Genomic DNA, 15,940 nt, shown 5'->3' with positions numbered 1-15,940 from the left:
TATAACTTTTAGGCCTTAAATATACTTGAACAACCTTATTTACATCTGGAAAAAATACAAATACTTGATAGATTTGTGAAATTCTTTACTAAACGCAGTGCACAGTTGTCACGACATTCTTAAGACTGCTACAACATGTAAATGTGTGCATAGACCGGTACAGTGAAAGTGAACTGAAAAATAGAAGACAAACATTTTGTTTAAGGATTGAAAAACAAATATAAGGAATGACAGCGAAACACACGTATAGCAATATTCATTCATGATTCCGCTCAACCAGAGTGACTTTGACACTGCTCTCTGACATTCAGAGTTGCATACAAATGTCCATACATCAGTCATACTCACAAACTGACAGTGACATAAAGAGTTGCACCCATCAGGGGTGTAAAGAGAGGACATGGCAGACTTTAGAACCCAGGTCAAATGAAAATCCAAGTACCTTTCAGCAACAAATACTTTATATGCTAACTTTCTAACAGGGTAACAGTGTAGAAAATGATAATGAAGTCAAGAAACATGATTTTTATGGTAGATTGTTGAAGATTAGATTGAATGTAAATGGCAGTAAAGTGTGTCACAATACTAATTTTGTAACTTCAAAATGTTATTTTACCAAAAGTACATATTTTAGCAGTTTCTACTAATGTTTGACTGAGTTTTTTCATACCTTAGAAAGGCAAACTCATTACTGAAATTCATTTTTTAAAGTGACAGCTGAGGTACAGGATAATCAGATGGCACCCGGTAGCTAAAGACATTACTGGATACAGCCACTGTCTCATCTGCCAGTCTCTGCTTCTTTCAACTCATTCTCTCAGGCACATCAGACTCTCCAGGTGTAAGGCACTTCTCATTTCTCTCGCATCATTTCATACGCACATTCGCGCTAGCTCTCTCTCATTGTCTTGCGCCCTGTCTCACTCTCTCGGTCACCGAAGAGGCGTTTTGAGTTGTATTCTCTAGGATCTTTGGATGCAGCGATGACTGGTCATCTTTGGGTGATTGTCCAGCCAAGAGGTGCACGTAGAACCCTGAGCGCGGTCATCTCAGCCTGGGGTCGAGCCAGCCAGAGCCTCCTGCATCTTAGTGCGAGCCAAAGCGTAACGTTGCACGATCTGTTTGACATGCTCCTCTTCTTCACGCTGCAAGATGCGCAGGAAGTTCTTCAGCTCGGGCATGGAGAAGGCATGCCACTGCAAATAAGGAGGGGAGAAACGCTGCGTTAGTATATGTAAAGTATGTAAACGTGTGTCATTAGGATCAGTTATTCTCATGTTCACACTGCACTCACATTGACTTCGCCAGTTTCATTCTCTTTGAGCACAAAGCTGAGGATTTTCTCATTGGGCCCGGCACATAGACGCAGACGGAGGGGACGCTCATCATCAGACAGTTTACGAACATAAACTGAGGGAGGCAAACAAAAAGAATCAGGTTAGTGAGCTGAAAACTATTTTTTAAAAAGCAAATAACATGGCAAGAGTTCAGGAGGAATACCTTGGTCATGACGCTCGCTGCGCTCAAACAGAGCAAACTTGCCAGGGTTGTCCACAACAGTAAACTTTTTCAGTAAAGCCTCGATGACTTCACGAGCAGAAGTACGTGAACTTATGTGCAAATGCTTGGATGCGTCTTTTGGCAGGTAGAAGGAGGTGCGGCGCTTCACTCCACTGGACCTCCTCCCTCCAGCATCGTGACTTCCTTTCTTTGGAGCTGGAACTGACACAGGTCGTGCCAACTTGAACTGCACCTTAATGAAGCCAGTGTAGGACCCGTCCTTGTTCTGTTGAGAAAATTAACATTAATCTCAAGTTGAAAAAATGGGGTTACACAGAAATGATTTGATGAGAATAACCACTACTCACCATGTTCATGAACAGATTGCTGTTGATCTGAGCATTGTATTCCTTCACCTTCTGCTGAACATCTGCAGCTGTCAACTCCTGTTTGCCCGAGTCGATTTGTTCATCCTGGAGGGGACAGGAAAGAGTTGCAGTGTTAAACCACCAGATGTCAGTGCTCCCTTTCAAACCCCAGCAGGGACAAGCCAGAGATTACAGTATAACGGGCAAATTCACCAATACAATAAAGGACACTTTATATGATCCTGGGTTGTAAAATCAGCTACTTAAAGATGTCACTTTCTGAAAAAATGCAGCGGATACGGCTACTTTAAATTAACCAAGTCACAAAACTAATCAGTTTACAACATGTGACTGTTGTGTGAAAACACTGCTTGTCTTTTCCAGGAATTCAGAATGGGGGTTTTATTGCTTAAAAAGTTGGAAGAATGTGCCATTCCTGCAAATGCAACTGTGAAGTGAGTGGCATTTAATTTAAATAAGTTATTCATCAAACAGTATTGCGGGAAGAGAATTACAGACACCACCAGTTTGGTAAAGGTATTGTTAATTTGACTTTCTCGTAGGCTCCATTATTTTTAACAGTGAACACCAGTTGCACCAGCCTCTCAACTTCCTGACAACGCAGTACAGGCAAACACAATGATGTCAGCTCTGTCCAATCGTGTTCATCTGCTCTGATCTCGGTGTAGGAGGGCTAAAGGGAGGAGAAAGGATGAGGAAGGAGGAGAGCAGTTTGTGCCGTTTGCAGCTGTTTGCTGTGACTGTGACCAACGGCTCTGCATTGCATTCCTCAACTTGGTATTCATGTAAAAATAGCCACCCCCCTTAGACTCCCACAAGTGGGAGAGACAATGCTCTGCCTTGTTTTCCACACACATCCTGTGAAGTCAGCTGCCTCATCAACCGCACTCCCACAGTCACGTTTCAGTCATGCACATTTGGCCTGCAGCATTTGTGCGACTGTTACCTCAATTTGGTAACGGTCACACTGTCTTCACCCACCAATTGGTATTTCCTGTATAGTAATCTGATTCTGCTCTGAAGCAGCACAAATTTAATTTCCACACTACACATCAGCTAATTCCTCATAGTAGAAGTATGGGTTATTTCAAGAAGTAAAATCCAAACATTATTATCCAGTAATCTGGTTGTTACTAAAATTGGCACTGCTGACTTCTACTTAACTTTTAAATAAAATCTTACAATTTTAATTCTCTTTCAGTGTTCCTCATTTCAAAACCAGATTAACTGTTGAAAGACAGACTGTGTAATAAAAAAATGCAAGCACTGACAGGGCTGAACAGCATTTAAATCAATGTCAAGCAGAAGATCAATAGTTGCAATCCTTATGCAGATGTGCTGCTGTTAAAAAGTCAATAAATCAATATCAGGGCCAAGTTGAGCTTTCCATAACGTAAGAGAAAAACATGCAAAATAACTGTGCCTCTACATGCCCAGTAAAGGAGTGTCACATAAACATCATGCACATTTGCCAACATCAAATTAAAATGGCTTCAGCACAAAGACGGAGGATGGTAAATGCCAAATGCCTGTACAGTAAATGTCATATGTTTCTCACTAAAGAAAGCTGACACCCGAGTGGGTGTGTGTGACTAAAAGACGAGCAAATTAACAAAACCAAAACATCCCATGACTCAACTGTTATTGAGAAATTAGTGTGAAAAACCGGCAAGACAAGTCAATGAATGGGGGGTGTTGGGTTGGAAACCTGAGAGGCGAGTGTGCGTCACAAAACATGACATTTGGGTTGGTTTCAGGATGAGTTCACCTATGGGTCCCTGCATGTTGCAGCAACAAAAAACAACATCCATGCCAACACCGGCATCTGCTTTTTTCCCTTCAGTGTTGATATTTATGTTAAAAAGTTCACACAACTCTGGTCTGTTTAGGTAAAACTGGAGGAACCAGAACTCCACCCATGAGCCTGCAAGCTCCCCTGGCAAGCATCTTATTTGATGGGGTGCCCTTGAGCAAAACAAGCAGATACATACCAGGCTGCACAACAATTCACACTCGACCTTTAATAATAAAACTACAAAAAAGGATAAAACACTGGAGTTTAAACTAAAAACTGACAGCAAAAGCGGAACTGTCAAATACCGCGAGATTACGACTAAGCGAATTCCTCCATCTCTTGAGTCTCACTTCCCTTTTCTAAAAAACTTTATATAAGAGGCTATGTTGTGTTTGTTTGTTTGACTAATATTATCATCATCCTTCTCACCTTCTTCACGCTAGCAGTCACGGGAGTTTTCCGTGTTTTTGGGAAGAAAGATGTCCGGGCGGTGAAGTACTGCTCGAACTCGGAGTCCGACTCCTCGTCGCTGCAGTAGCCGCTGCTGGTGGAGCTGCCCCAGGTCATCTCGAAGGAGGGAGTTTTGTCCGAGCTGCTAGCCGAGTCTGTCATCCTGACTACGGTTAAAGTCTTTAACACTAGAGCCGAGACTAGGAACTTAACTTTTGACGACTGAAGGTGTCAAAAGTGAATCGCCTGGAGCGGGTTTACCGACACAAATACGACTAATAAACAAGAAGCTAATAACGGCAACGAACGGGAACTAGCTGCAACGGCTATGTTAGCTAACCTCGCAGAAAATGTCTCGATAAAGCCTCGAAAACTGTCGATATAAATCTCACCAACTCTTGTCTCTCAACCGGCCACGTTACCACTATGCAAACTGTGTGAAACAGGATGTGTTCAGGCCCCCGCCCTGAGCCGACCGGCTTCCTTCCCCCCGCCGAGGCCCCACCCTGGTCCGTTGACTTGGGTTTGGAAAATACACAAAATCCCCGCAGCCGTTCGCGATTGGACGCCGGCAGGAAATACCAGACTTCTCCCCACCCTCCGCCGCCTCCTCCCGCTATCATGGACGGATGCTGAGAGCTTTTCTTCCACGCTGGATCTGTCATGTGATGCTGGGCCCCTCCGGTCGCACAGCCGCGGTCAGCATGTGAGGCTTTTTTTTTTTTTTTTTTTTTTTTTTAACTATTTACCAGGCTGCAGTTAAACTTTTAATACAGCTCTGGAAATCATTATCACACCACCTGTTGTTTTCTGCACAAACAGACCTTCAACACTGATCATTTTGTCTGAATTTGATCACAGTGGTTAACCCTGCTGTTGTCTTCGTTTACAAGCACCCAAAAATATTGTTTCCTTGTCAGAAAAAAATCAAAAAATTCTGCAAAAAAATTCAACAAATTTCTGAGAATTTGCAAAACCTTCAGGAAGAAAATTCCAATAATTCCTTAAAAGTTTCCCTTAAAAATTTTATTCAAAAAAAATCCCCCAAATTTGGCAAGAAAATTCTTGTAAATATTTTTGAAAATAAGTAAAAAATCTTCCAAAAAAATCCTAAAAATATCTAAAGTGATTACATATATATCAGTAAAACTTCTAATATTGTCTTTATGAACATTCACATAAAAATCAACCAAAATCCAGCAAAATTCACTGGATTTTGTTTGTTTTTATTGTGAATGTTCTTAAGAAACATTTTTAACATTTCTTTTTTTCCACCAAAAAATGTTCAAAGATTTCCCAAAAATGTTGAAAATGTGGGCATCAGAAGTTTCACTGTGAAAATATATACTTTTTCCACATTTTCAAACTTTAAAACGGGTCAATTTTGACCCGCAGGATGACACGAGGGTTAAATAATCACAGCATCTTTAAAATCACCTTTAAAAAAATCTTGAAATAAATGAACTGTGTTTAAAGTATGAATAGAATAGAACAGAACAGAATATCCTTTATTAGTCCCACAAGGGGAAATTTGCAATGTCACATAAGTGATGCATTGCAACTGTAAAAACTTCCAAATTCACACTAGATGGCTGGAAATATTTTTTGAGTCACCATTATTTTGTGCGTAGGCTGTATATGTGCAGTTAGTCCCACTTTGCCAGCCCATTCTGTAGAATATAATGGTCACCACACAACCAGTCTTCTACAGAGGAATAAACCACATGATTTATTTTTATTTCTTTAACCCAATCAGTCATCACGGACAGTGCTGAACAAAGGCTTTACTTAACATTGTGATTAGTGAAATCGTTGGGAGGGAATTCTTGCATGCAAGCACTCAAATACTGTGATTAAAATGGATAATCCCCTGGAAAAACTAGCAGGGCTGCTTTACAACACAATCATAATCCTCTGCAAAACTTGAAATTGTCAGTGTGGTAGGTTGCTAGTCTGGAAGTTGTTGTAGTGAAGAAAACAGTAACATGCAGGCTTCAACCAACATCCTACTATGGAGTTAGACTCATGTAAGGTCAACAGATAATCCAACCTAAATGATCACTGAACGAAAAGAAGAGAATTGTGAAATGATGAGAAGACTGTCATTTTGGTGCTTAAAGAAGAGAGAGCCACTGATAACTGGTTTGGAAACAGCAAAACTGCTGTCAACTACAACCTTAAGTAGAAAACACAGTATCGATGCAACAACAACCACAAAGGAAGAGGCAGAAAACGGTGGTCTCAGTGGTCCAGTAACTATTTACAAAGCTATATGTGTGCCACATAAATTCTAAACTGGATTTACACTGTCATAGATAGTTCCTTATTTCATCTTGATAGATAGTTCCTTGTTTTACGTCATGTGACAAGCCTAGAAGTGATAAAATTCATACCTTTACAAATAAAGGATGTTTTAGAATATGAACAAATTCTGCTTGCTGCTCTTACATTGAACACGCTTTAAACTCTGATATACTCTGAAATAAAAATCTCCTTTTGTGTGTGTGTGTTTTTTTTTTTTGTATTTTCATCTTAAACATCCCACCTATAATGTTCCCTTTAATGGATTCAAGTAATAACACAAAGAAGAACATAAAACCATGCGTATTTCTCAATTTCTTCTCCAGTTTCTCTGTATGCTGACAAGCCGGTTGTATACGTTTGCATAACATTGTTGGCTACAGAATAAATCACTAAAGTCAGGGGAAGTATTAGCACATAAATGCTGGCAGGAAACACTTTGGAGCCTCCTAGTGTAAGCTGGTGAGTTCTGCTATATAGACTTCTACACCCAGAAATCCTGTTCTTACACTGAACAGGCTTCCAAGTCTGGATAAGCCAAGCGCAAAACATTTAAATAGAAAGACAGCAGTAGTTAGTTTTTCTTTTTTTTCTTCTAAATCTGCTATTGTTTTTGTTGTTTTTGTGTTTGCATGTTTTCTGTAATAGTTTTTGTTCATGGAAGATACTTTAGGTGTTGTTAATGACACTAATCACGGCTGCTTTCTGGCCAGGTGAGGCAGCTCAAGCCCTTTTGTACTGCGCAGGCTGACTCTGCTGTGGTTTACTGATGTGCTCAAATATAACAGAGCCATTATTAATGTTATGTTATGTTATGTTATTTGTGTCTGTGCTTTTCCTGCCATATCAAGTCAGTTTTTTGCTGTATAAAAAGGATTATAATACCCCAAACAACTACTGCTCCATAATCTTCCGTCTTCAGGAATGCTACTATTGTGGTCCTAAGAAACCATAGTGAGACGTTTACTTTTACTAGTAAAGCAACCAGGACTTGACTTGAATTTTGCTGAAGAAGCTTAGAAGTGATACAAGCTGTAAGTTTTTCTTGTATAGTTCTATAGCGCCACCACTTAGCATGTAAACCACATAATACTTTTGACATACGACCAGAAACCCCCTTCAGAAGGACATTGTACACTTGAACAGACATCGTAGTACTAACCATGATGAGTACACTGAACTTCATGTGTAAAACCGCATGCTCATGTAATTGGTTTTCATAATTACTTAGGTTTGTGAGTCACTTTTTATTCAAAATTCCACATATCTTTTGTTAAGTGCTTCTTAGATAGGAGTATTTCATTTTTTCCCCATATTTAACGATTTATTTTGGAGTTTCAACAGATCAACTACCAACTATGTCATGAAAAGCCACAATAAATCTAGTATCTTTGACAGTATCATTATAAAATGTGTCTCCATATTCAGTTACATGCATTGAGACATGGTTGGCTGCCAGCTGTCAATAATATTTTTTTAATGCCACGGCAATCCCTGACATCGTGTTAATAGTAATTTGAGAAAGAAATAGATCTCTAGTCTTGGTTTAGTACTAAAAACACAACTAAAATAACTGTTAGTTGTAGCTAAATGTGTTCAGTATTCACATGCAGCAATGCATTTGTAAACCATGAACAGCATTAATACTATAATGGGACTAAAGATGAATCAACTCAGTTCTAAGTCTGTAGCTGTTGTAACAACGATCTTGCTGTTGAAAACTATAATCACACATGTTAATAAAATTGTCTTTGTTTTTGTTAGAAAATGAACAGCTGCAATGCAAGTGTTGCATCTATAATTTGAGATAAACAATCCCATTTGCTTCTGTTCATCTGAAACATTCCACCTATAATGTTTCCTTTTAACTCAATCACGTAATAAGTAGTAGAGGAACATAAAACCAAGAGCATGCGTCCCACTGTTGAGGTATTTCTAAATTTCTTCACCAGTTTTTCCACATGCTGAGATGTTTGTGTCACATCTTTGCGTAACATCATTGGCAACATTACAAATCACTAAAACAAGGGGGAAGTTTTGGCAGATACATACTTTGGAGCCTCCTAGTGTGAACTGCTGAGTTCTACTATGTAGACTTCTACACCCAGAAATCCTGTTCTTACACTGAACAGGCTTCAAAGTCTGGTTGAACCAGAGGTGAAACATTTACATGTATTTATTGCCGTGCTAAAGTGGTTCCTACATTTGGCCATAAAGCAACTGATTTGTTCCCTAAAGCCTTCCAGCACAGTTAACATGCATCCAATCAGGTAGCACACACTGTAACATGCCTGTTTGCTACGTGGTAACAGGCCCTTGATATTGAAGTTGACATAAAAAGAAAGTAAAGCGTGACTTTTACCACATTTGCATTTGAACTATTAAAGAATGCTGGGTCAGCAGTGCTGCCAAATATAAAGGTTCTTACCACATTTGTGTCCGTTTCTATGGCGTGCTCGACAACACAAGTGTGGTCGGCCGCAGAGTTTCGTTCCCAGCTGCAGTCCAACTGAATCAGGGCACGACAGCGGTAGTGGCATGTGAATCTACAGTCTGTGAATTTAGAGAGTCACAGATTTAGACAGACTCTGCCACATACTGAAATGCACAAAATCATTAACAATCAAGAGTTGTAAATGTGAGGTATCATCAGCTGTCCATTAAAGGTCACTGCAGTTACTTAAAGTCGGCTCACACCTGCAATTACTCTGTGTGTTTGTCTCACAATAAATAAACTGCAAACACTTGTCTCAAGACTTACGAATAGCAACCACATGAATACATGCGTCTTTATGTGGTCTTAAATCGTGGTCTTGGTGAAGACAATCTGCTATTATCATCTGTATCCAGCTCTGTCATTGTTTCAGGATGGTTTGATTGTGGTTTCATATTCAGATTACAATTAAGATATGTTTTTTTTTCTCCAAACTAAATGCTTTACACAAACACAGCTTATCTTGCCTAATGAAAAGGAAGTTCAAGACAAGAAAAGCATAAAGGTCTAGAGCCGCCCCTGAGCTGAGTTGGTGACGAAACCACCAAAACCACACAAACAATTGCATGCATAGCTGCCTTCAAATCAAAAACAGTAGAGTTGTTATACTAGTTCTGTCTAGAAACCAACAGTTTTCTTCATTTTCACAGAAACACAATATGGAGAATATTGATGTAAAACTTCTATTCTGTTTAAGTTAAGCAGAGTTATCTGGACCTGCAGCTACACTGGAGGCTGCATCTTTCTCTGTTTAGGTAAATTTCCTCTTCCCCACAGTGTTGCTCACATTTCTGATCATGCATATGCACACCGTCAGTCACACATGCACACACCCACATGCACAAACAGCCTACGGAAGCCGACTCACTGACACACCGCAGGCTCTGCTTGTAAAGGCCCCAGATGAAGTCTCCACACAGGTCGCACCACGTGGGCTGAGCGTGGCTGCAGGGTTGGAAGTTATGCCCTTCTCCCTTCTCCTCTGGGAGCTGGGGGTCCTGGCTGCTGCTCAGGACTCTGATGATGCCCACCCGGCTCAGCAGGTCCGGGACTTTGCCCGGGCTGATCCTCAGGGCGTTGGTTCTCTCCAGGCGTGGAGGCGAGCATGGTGAACGTGAGCCAGTCAGCTCTATCTGCTCTTTGCTGGACTTCAGGTCACGGAGCTCGATGAACTCCCCCCAAGACATAGTGGCACTCAGAACCGGGCTTCTTCCATGTTCACTGACACACACAAATACAGATAATAATTAATACGGGGCGTCTAACCTGCCAAAAACACGAGGAGGTCCTGTTTTTAACTCTTTTTTTATTACTGTGTTGACATCCAAATATACTATCCTGTGTCACTTTGTGAGTTAGTCACAGAAATGTGGAGTATTCACTAAGTTGGTGGTAATATTTAGGTGATGTTTTTGAACATTTCTATCTAAATACTGGTTGTGTTTTGCCGATTTTCAAAAAAAGAATAATAAGAAAAGAAAACAACCGGATCATTAGAAAAAAAGTAAAAAAAAACATTTAAATATTATAAACCATAATTATTATATAAAATGGGTATATTCAGAAAAAATATTAATAGTATGATTTTAATAGAGTATAAGGTGAGTAGCAGTATTATCAGCTTGTTGTACTTTAGGTGAAATTATAGAGCAGAACACTCCATTTACTTTCTAGTAGACTACTTTTACTGCTGTTTGTTTTAGATGGTCCAGGCGGAGCAAATTTTGCTTCCATTTATACAAAGTTGACAGTTAATTTTCTTTAAAAATACATCATGTTATAAACTGGCTGCTTATGAATACTGCTGCCATTTTAGTGTAACAGAGTAAAAACTAAACATGTAGTAAAGTATAAACATAATGTGGCATAACATGGAAAAATTCTTGAAACAGCAGTTTGTACCACTGATTATATAAGTACACTTCCCCCCCCCCTTTTTTTCTCTTTAGGTCATTTTCAGTAGATTTCAAGTTTACATTTGTATGATAGTTAGTCATGTATAACATCTGCTAACGAAACCCATGCAAAGCAGGATATAATTAGTGTAACATGTTGGTGTATCAAATGTACTGTACGTTCAGCATGACTTTTTTCTTTCCAGAGGGTAAATCACATGTTAAGCACAAAGCAACACTTTTGATGGTAATCGGCCACTTTGAAACATTCAAGTCAAACAACATATAGAGTCTAACTCACCAAACTGGGGGAGAAAACAGCTCCGCGGACGCTTTGTCTCAAAACTTCTTCCATCCGAGGAGAAAAAACTTTCCGCAGATATTTCTGAGGGTTTCCAAGTAACGGAGGTGTGCAGCCTCGACTTCATCTCTGGAAATAACCTCTCATCACCGGCCTGGACGCAGAAAAACCAAAGCGCTCGGATCCGCTTTAAGACGGTACCATCAGAGGGACAGCGGCGCCTCCTCTGCCCCAACAACCATCTGCTTTGTGGGGCTGAGCTGAAGGAGGAAGCGGCCCATCATGAAGCGGAGAGAGTGAGATGAGACTGAGCTGCTCCGACATCCGGAATGTTTTCAAATAGGGGGTGCTTCTGAGTCCGAGCTCAGCCAGAGTCCCCCGCCCTCAAACCAGAGTGTGATAGGTCTGGGCTTCATTTACCACCACAGCGAAAACCTAAAATATAGAAGTAAAACTACAAACACAATCGAAACCACTAAGATGCAACAGCCAGCCCTGCCATGTGATGTTATTAGGGTCCGAGCACCGAATGGTGCGAAGACCCTATTGGAATGCAAGGAATTATTAGGGTCCGAGCACCGACGGTGCGAAGACCCTATTGGAATGCAAGGAATTATTATTATTATTATTATTTTACCGTCTTTTGAATTGCATTTTTGGCGGCCTTATCATACCCCAAAATGCGTGAAACGCGGCATGCTCATCAGGACTGGCGAAAAATTTGATATTTTATGGGAGTTGCGCATGTGTGGGGCAAAATGGCTCCATAGCGCCACCTGGAAATTTTCAAACGGTTACTACGGCCAGTACGTGTGACCTAGAATTATGAAACTTTGTAGGCATATGTAACTCATCAAGACGCACAAGAATGTAATTGACACACATGCCCAAAACCCAACAGGAAGTCGGCCATTTTGAATTATATGTCATATGTTTTGAGGATTTGGGGTCATTTTTGTGCATTTTGAAAAGCTATAAACTCAAAAAGGGTAACACCGAGAGAGCTGAAATTTGGCCAGGATGTACTCCAGGCATGGGTGATCAAAAGTTATCAAAATGCTCACCTTAAGTCTGAGGGCGTGGCCATGGCGGCCTCCTGAATTTTGATACTTCGCCATGAAACATCAACTGCTGTGTAACTGCCCTAAACATGCTCCAATCTGCGTCAAACTTTACACGTGTGATCAGAGTCCAGTCCTGATCACATCCATAGGCCGACATAAACTCTCGGTCGCAGCGTCACCTGCTGGACGTGCGTGGATTCGCCGACCAGCAAGTATGTGATGACCTGTCCAACGCTGCTTGCAGCTTTAATTTTTAACTTGAGTTTGGAGTCGACAGTTTTTGACACGAGGTTGGACTTTAGGCTTTGTGCTGGAGGGTTGAAACGTGATTTCCAAGATGTTTAAAGTGTACAGACCTCTTGAGTCCTGAGGAGATGAGCTTTCACACAGTGTGAGGACTGAAATTTTCGAAGTTTCACAGTAGTTGTCTGTAAACTAGAACCTTCAGATAGTCCAAGGATTTGTGTCTTCTATGTCCATGTGTAGTTGTCTGTTAGTCAGAAATGTCAGATAGTCTGAGGACTGCAATGTGCAAAGTGTCTTAGTACTTCTGTGTTAGTTAGAAATTTCTGTTTAATTGAAGACTTAAAATTTGTGAACATTAGTCTTGATTTCACATTTAGAGTATCCATTTGAGTATTGGTGAGACGTTCACATGTGTGATATTTAGAAATGGTGAAGAAACTTTGATTGTATTCACTGAAAAGTATAGTTAGTGGTGATCAGAAGGTAACATTAGTTTGATCAATGATTTCAACTATTAGTAGACTTTATGAGGGAAGCAGTTTTGAGAAAAGAGTTATTAGTAAATCAATTCATAGTGCAACCCAGAACATTGAAAGAGGAAGTGTTTGAAGAAACAACCAGATGTTTTTGTTTCAGAATAGAAAACGTTTTAAGATATGTAAATTTATGTGTTTGTTTGGATTTTGTTATTGTGTCTTCTGTGTAATTTGATATTCAAAAGTGTCACAGGTGTTTATCAAATTTTTTGTCTGTATTTAGATTCATCTTAAAAGTTGAGTTTTGGTCTTTTGTCATTCTTCATGATTTTATAATATTAGATTAGATGTACAACTGTTTTGTCTTTTTAATGTGTAATTGTTGACTGAAAAGTATTATTGGATGTGATGAGTAAAAATATTATTTTCAATATTAAATGTTTAAACTCTTGTAGTTTGTAATGTGAAGAACTTGTAGTAGATTGTAATGTGTAATTGTATATTTAAAGTGTTCATAGTAAATTGTGTGTAATTCCTAGTGAAAGTGTTATTGTCTTTAAGATGTTATGTTGTAAAGAAGCATAGAACTATGTAAATAAGTGTACTAGTCTCTTTCACCTTTTGTTTGTATAGGCGTAGTGAGAGACAGCCAGACAACGGTGTTAGAAATAAGAGGTATGCCAGCTCATACAGCATGGGGTGTACAAGCGGGAGTCGAACTCGGGCCTCAGCGTTGGGGACCTAGTACATACGTCAGAGGCGTAACCCGTAGAGCTACATGAGCACGCATGTTGGGGTCTTGAAAACGTGTATAAATCCAATAGTTAGTCAAGGAGTGAGATTAGGGTTAATGAGCAAGGTCCTTACAGCTGTAATGAAAAATCGGGAAATTAAAAATTACACAAAAATATTTTTAATTTTAAAACAAAGCAGCCGAATATTCTGAGAAATTAATTCGCGGTTTTTCCGTCCGCATCGTCGATATAGCTAACCTAAAGGTAACCTTTTTCAACCACGATGCGGACGGAAAAAAAACAACTTCATTTTAGGAAGTTTTTGGCTGTAGTGGCTTGTTATTAAATTATGATCAAATTTTATTTTTTTGAATAATTCTTTTTTGAACAGTACTACTGTCAGGACCTTCCTCTCCAACTCGAACCCTACCCCTAGACTTTCTTTTGGATGAATACACGTTTAAAAGCACATAACGTGTGTACATATAGCTCTACGGATTAAATCACTCACGCATGCACTAGGTCCTCAACGCTGAGGCCCTGGTTCGATTCCCGCTTGCAACCCCGTGCTGTATGAGTTGTCCACATTCTTATTTCTACCCCGTTTTCTGCCTGTCTCTCACTACACCTATCGATCAAATAAGTGAAATAGACTACAACACTTATTTACAAAGTTACATCTTTACTTACTAAATAAACTTCTTAAATTACTTCGACTTTTATATCTTCCTACTTTATAAATGTTTTCTTGTCTCAACTTTTTCCCTTTGATTTAATGTCATTTTTTTATGTCGTTTCTTTCTTGATTCTTCTTCTTCTGACTACATTTTAACCCCAACCAGGACTGGATTGGCCATCTGGCGTACCGGGCGATGCCCGGTGTGCCGAAGCACATTTTTGGGCCGGCACAGGCGGTGTCATAATTTAACCATCATATATAAATATAAATCCTTTTTGTCGATCGCGACGGCCCATTGGTTAATTTTTTGGAAGGACATTGGACTAATCCAATGAAATCTCTCAGCCCTCCTCGGCCTCTTGACCAAAGTCATCAAATTTTGCCGTTTGAGTTGGCCGAAAGTGGAGAGGAGCAAAGATGGAGAAACGGCCCAAACGAAAGGGGGGCGCTGAAAAATTGCGCGAATAAACGCTTAAAAGCCTGCAAGTCGATGCAGCAAAATGCTGCTAAATAAGTGACATGTTTGCCGTTGCTTCCACTACTTCACCTGCGGCAGCGACTGCTGCTGCCATGATAGAAAAAGAAGCCGAAGTTCAGGGGGAGTCGGAGGAAAAGGAGTAGGAGGAGAAGGAGGAGGAGGACGGAGGGAGAGACGTGACACAGCAGGGACAGATCGACGAGGTCACATTAGCTTTAAAACTATACCTTCACTGATTCCAGCTTTTTCTTTTCTTGATCATCTATGCATCTCTCTCTCTATCTTTCTCTCTCTCAATCTCTCTCTTCATACTTTAAGGTTCCATTTTGGTGAAGAGCTCCACTTTCAATTCGAGTTGGTAATTTTGACAGTTTGTAATAAAATTTTGAATAAAGTCCCTGTGAGAAGTGACAGAGTGTATCTTTTTTTTTTTACATGGTTACTCTCTTCCACGTAGGCTGCTGCATGTTTTTTTTTTTTTTTTTAAACAATACAATGTGCACATATATCCTCTGATATGTCGTATGGCTTGGCATATTGTATAAATAATCATGGTGGGCCACCATGACCAAAAATGCCAGGGCCATATCTTGATCCCAGTCCAGCCCTGGCGCCACCTTGTGGTAGCAAGAAATAGACATTTTTTACATTTTGATGTACTATTTTTAGCACGTTGACCAGAATTACTTCAAATGTGCTGACATAAGCCTGAACACATTGATGATGATTACCAGAGAAAATGGTGACTCGTCGTCAAGGGGCGTGTCTGTGGCGGCGAATTTCGATTTCTTGCCATGAAAATTGAATTATTAATATCTCAGCTGGAAATGGTCCAATCTGGACCAAACTTGATGTGATGGACACCAGTCCGGTTCTGAACACATCCACATTCATAAATTTAGAAATACTCATAGCGCCACCTATTGGCAACAGGAAGAAATTGTCATTACATTTGCACGTGCCATTGCCTGATACTTTGTCATATGATTCTGAAAATTGGTCAGGTGAGTGACCACACATTGACGATGGCACAGTGTGAAGATTTTGACGATTCATAAAACGCTGTTGCCGTGGCAACGTATCGTTGCCGGAATAAACAAAGTACTTTTTGACAGGTTAAAAATGCTCAAATGCTCGC

General features: G+C 40.0%; 1 protein-coding gene across 2 annotated transcripts; it reads right to left on the bottom strand.

The window, feature by feature from the left end:
* Nucleotides 1–68: 68 nt before the first annotated feature.
* On the bottom strand, nt 69–11,531 carry LOC111579908 (ras association domain-containing protein 1-like). Of its 2 annotated transcripts, XM_023287426.3 has the most exons (7): nt 11,126–11,531; nt 9,798–10,150; nt 8,864–8,988; nt 1,869–1,973; nt 1,501–1,786; nt 1,295–1,410; nt 69–1,196 (listed from the first exon to the last, which is right to left on the bottom strand). In XM_023287426.3, exons 2-7 carry the CDS (start codon nt 10,114–10,116, stop codon nt 1,050–1,052), a joined length of 1,098 nt encoding a protein of 365 aa, XP_023143194.1. In that variant the 5' UTR covers nt 10,117–10,150; nt 11,126–11,531; the 3' UTR covers nt 69–1,049. The 2 variants fall into 2 exon arrangements, with proteins under 2 accessions (XP_023143194.1, XP_023143195.1); XM_023287427.3 differs by lacking the exons at nt 8,864–8,988; nt 9,798–10,150; nt 11,126–11,531 and adding an exon at nt 4,114–4,615.
* Between the last annotated feature and the right edge of the window lie 4,409 nt (nt 11,532–15,940).

Source organism: Amphiprion ocellaris, chromosome 5, assembly GCF_022539595.1.
Source record: "Amphiprion ocellaris isolate individual 3 ecotype Okinawa chromosome 5, ASM2253959v1, whole genome shotgun sequence".
Taxonomy (NCBI): Eukaryota; Metazoa; Chordata; class Actinopteri; family Pomacentridae; genus Amphiprion; species Amphiprion ocellaris.
This window is presented reverse-complemented; position numbering and strand designations above follow the sequence as displayed.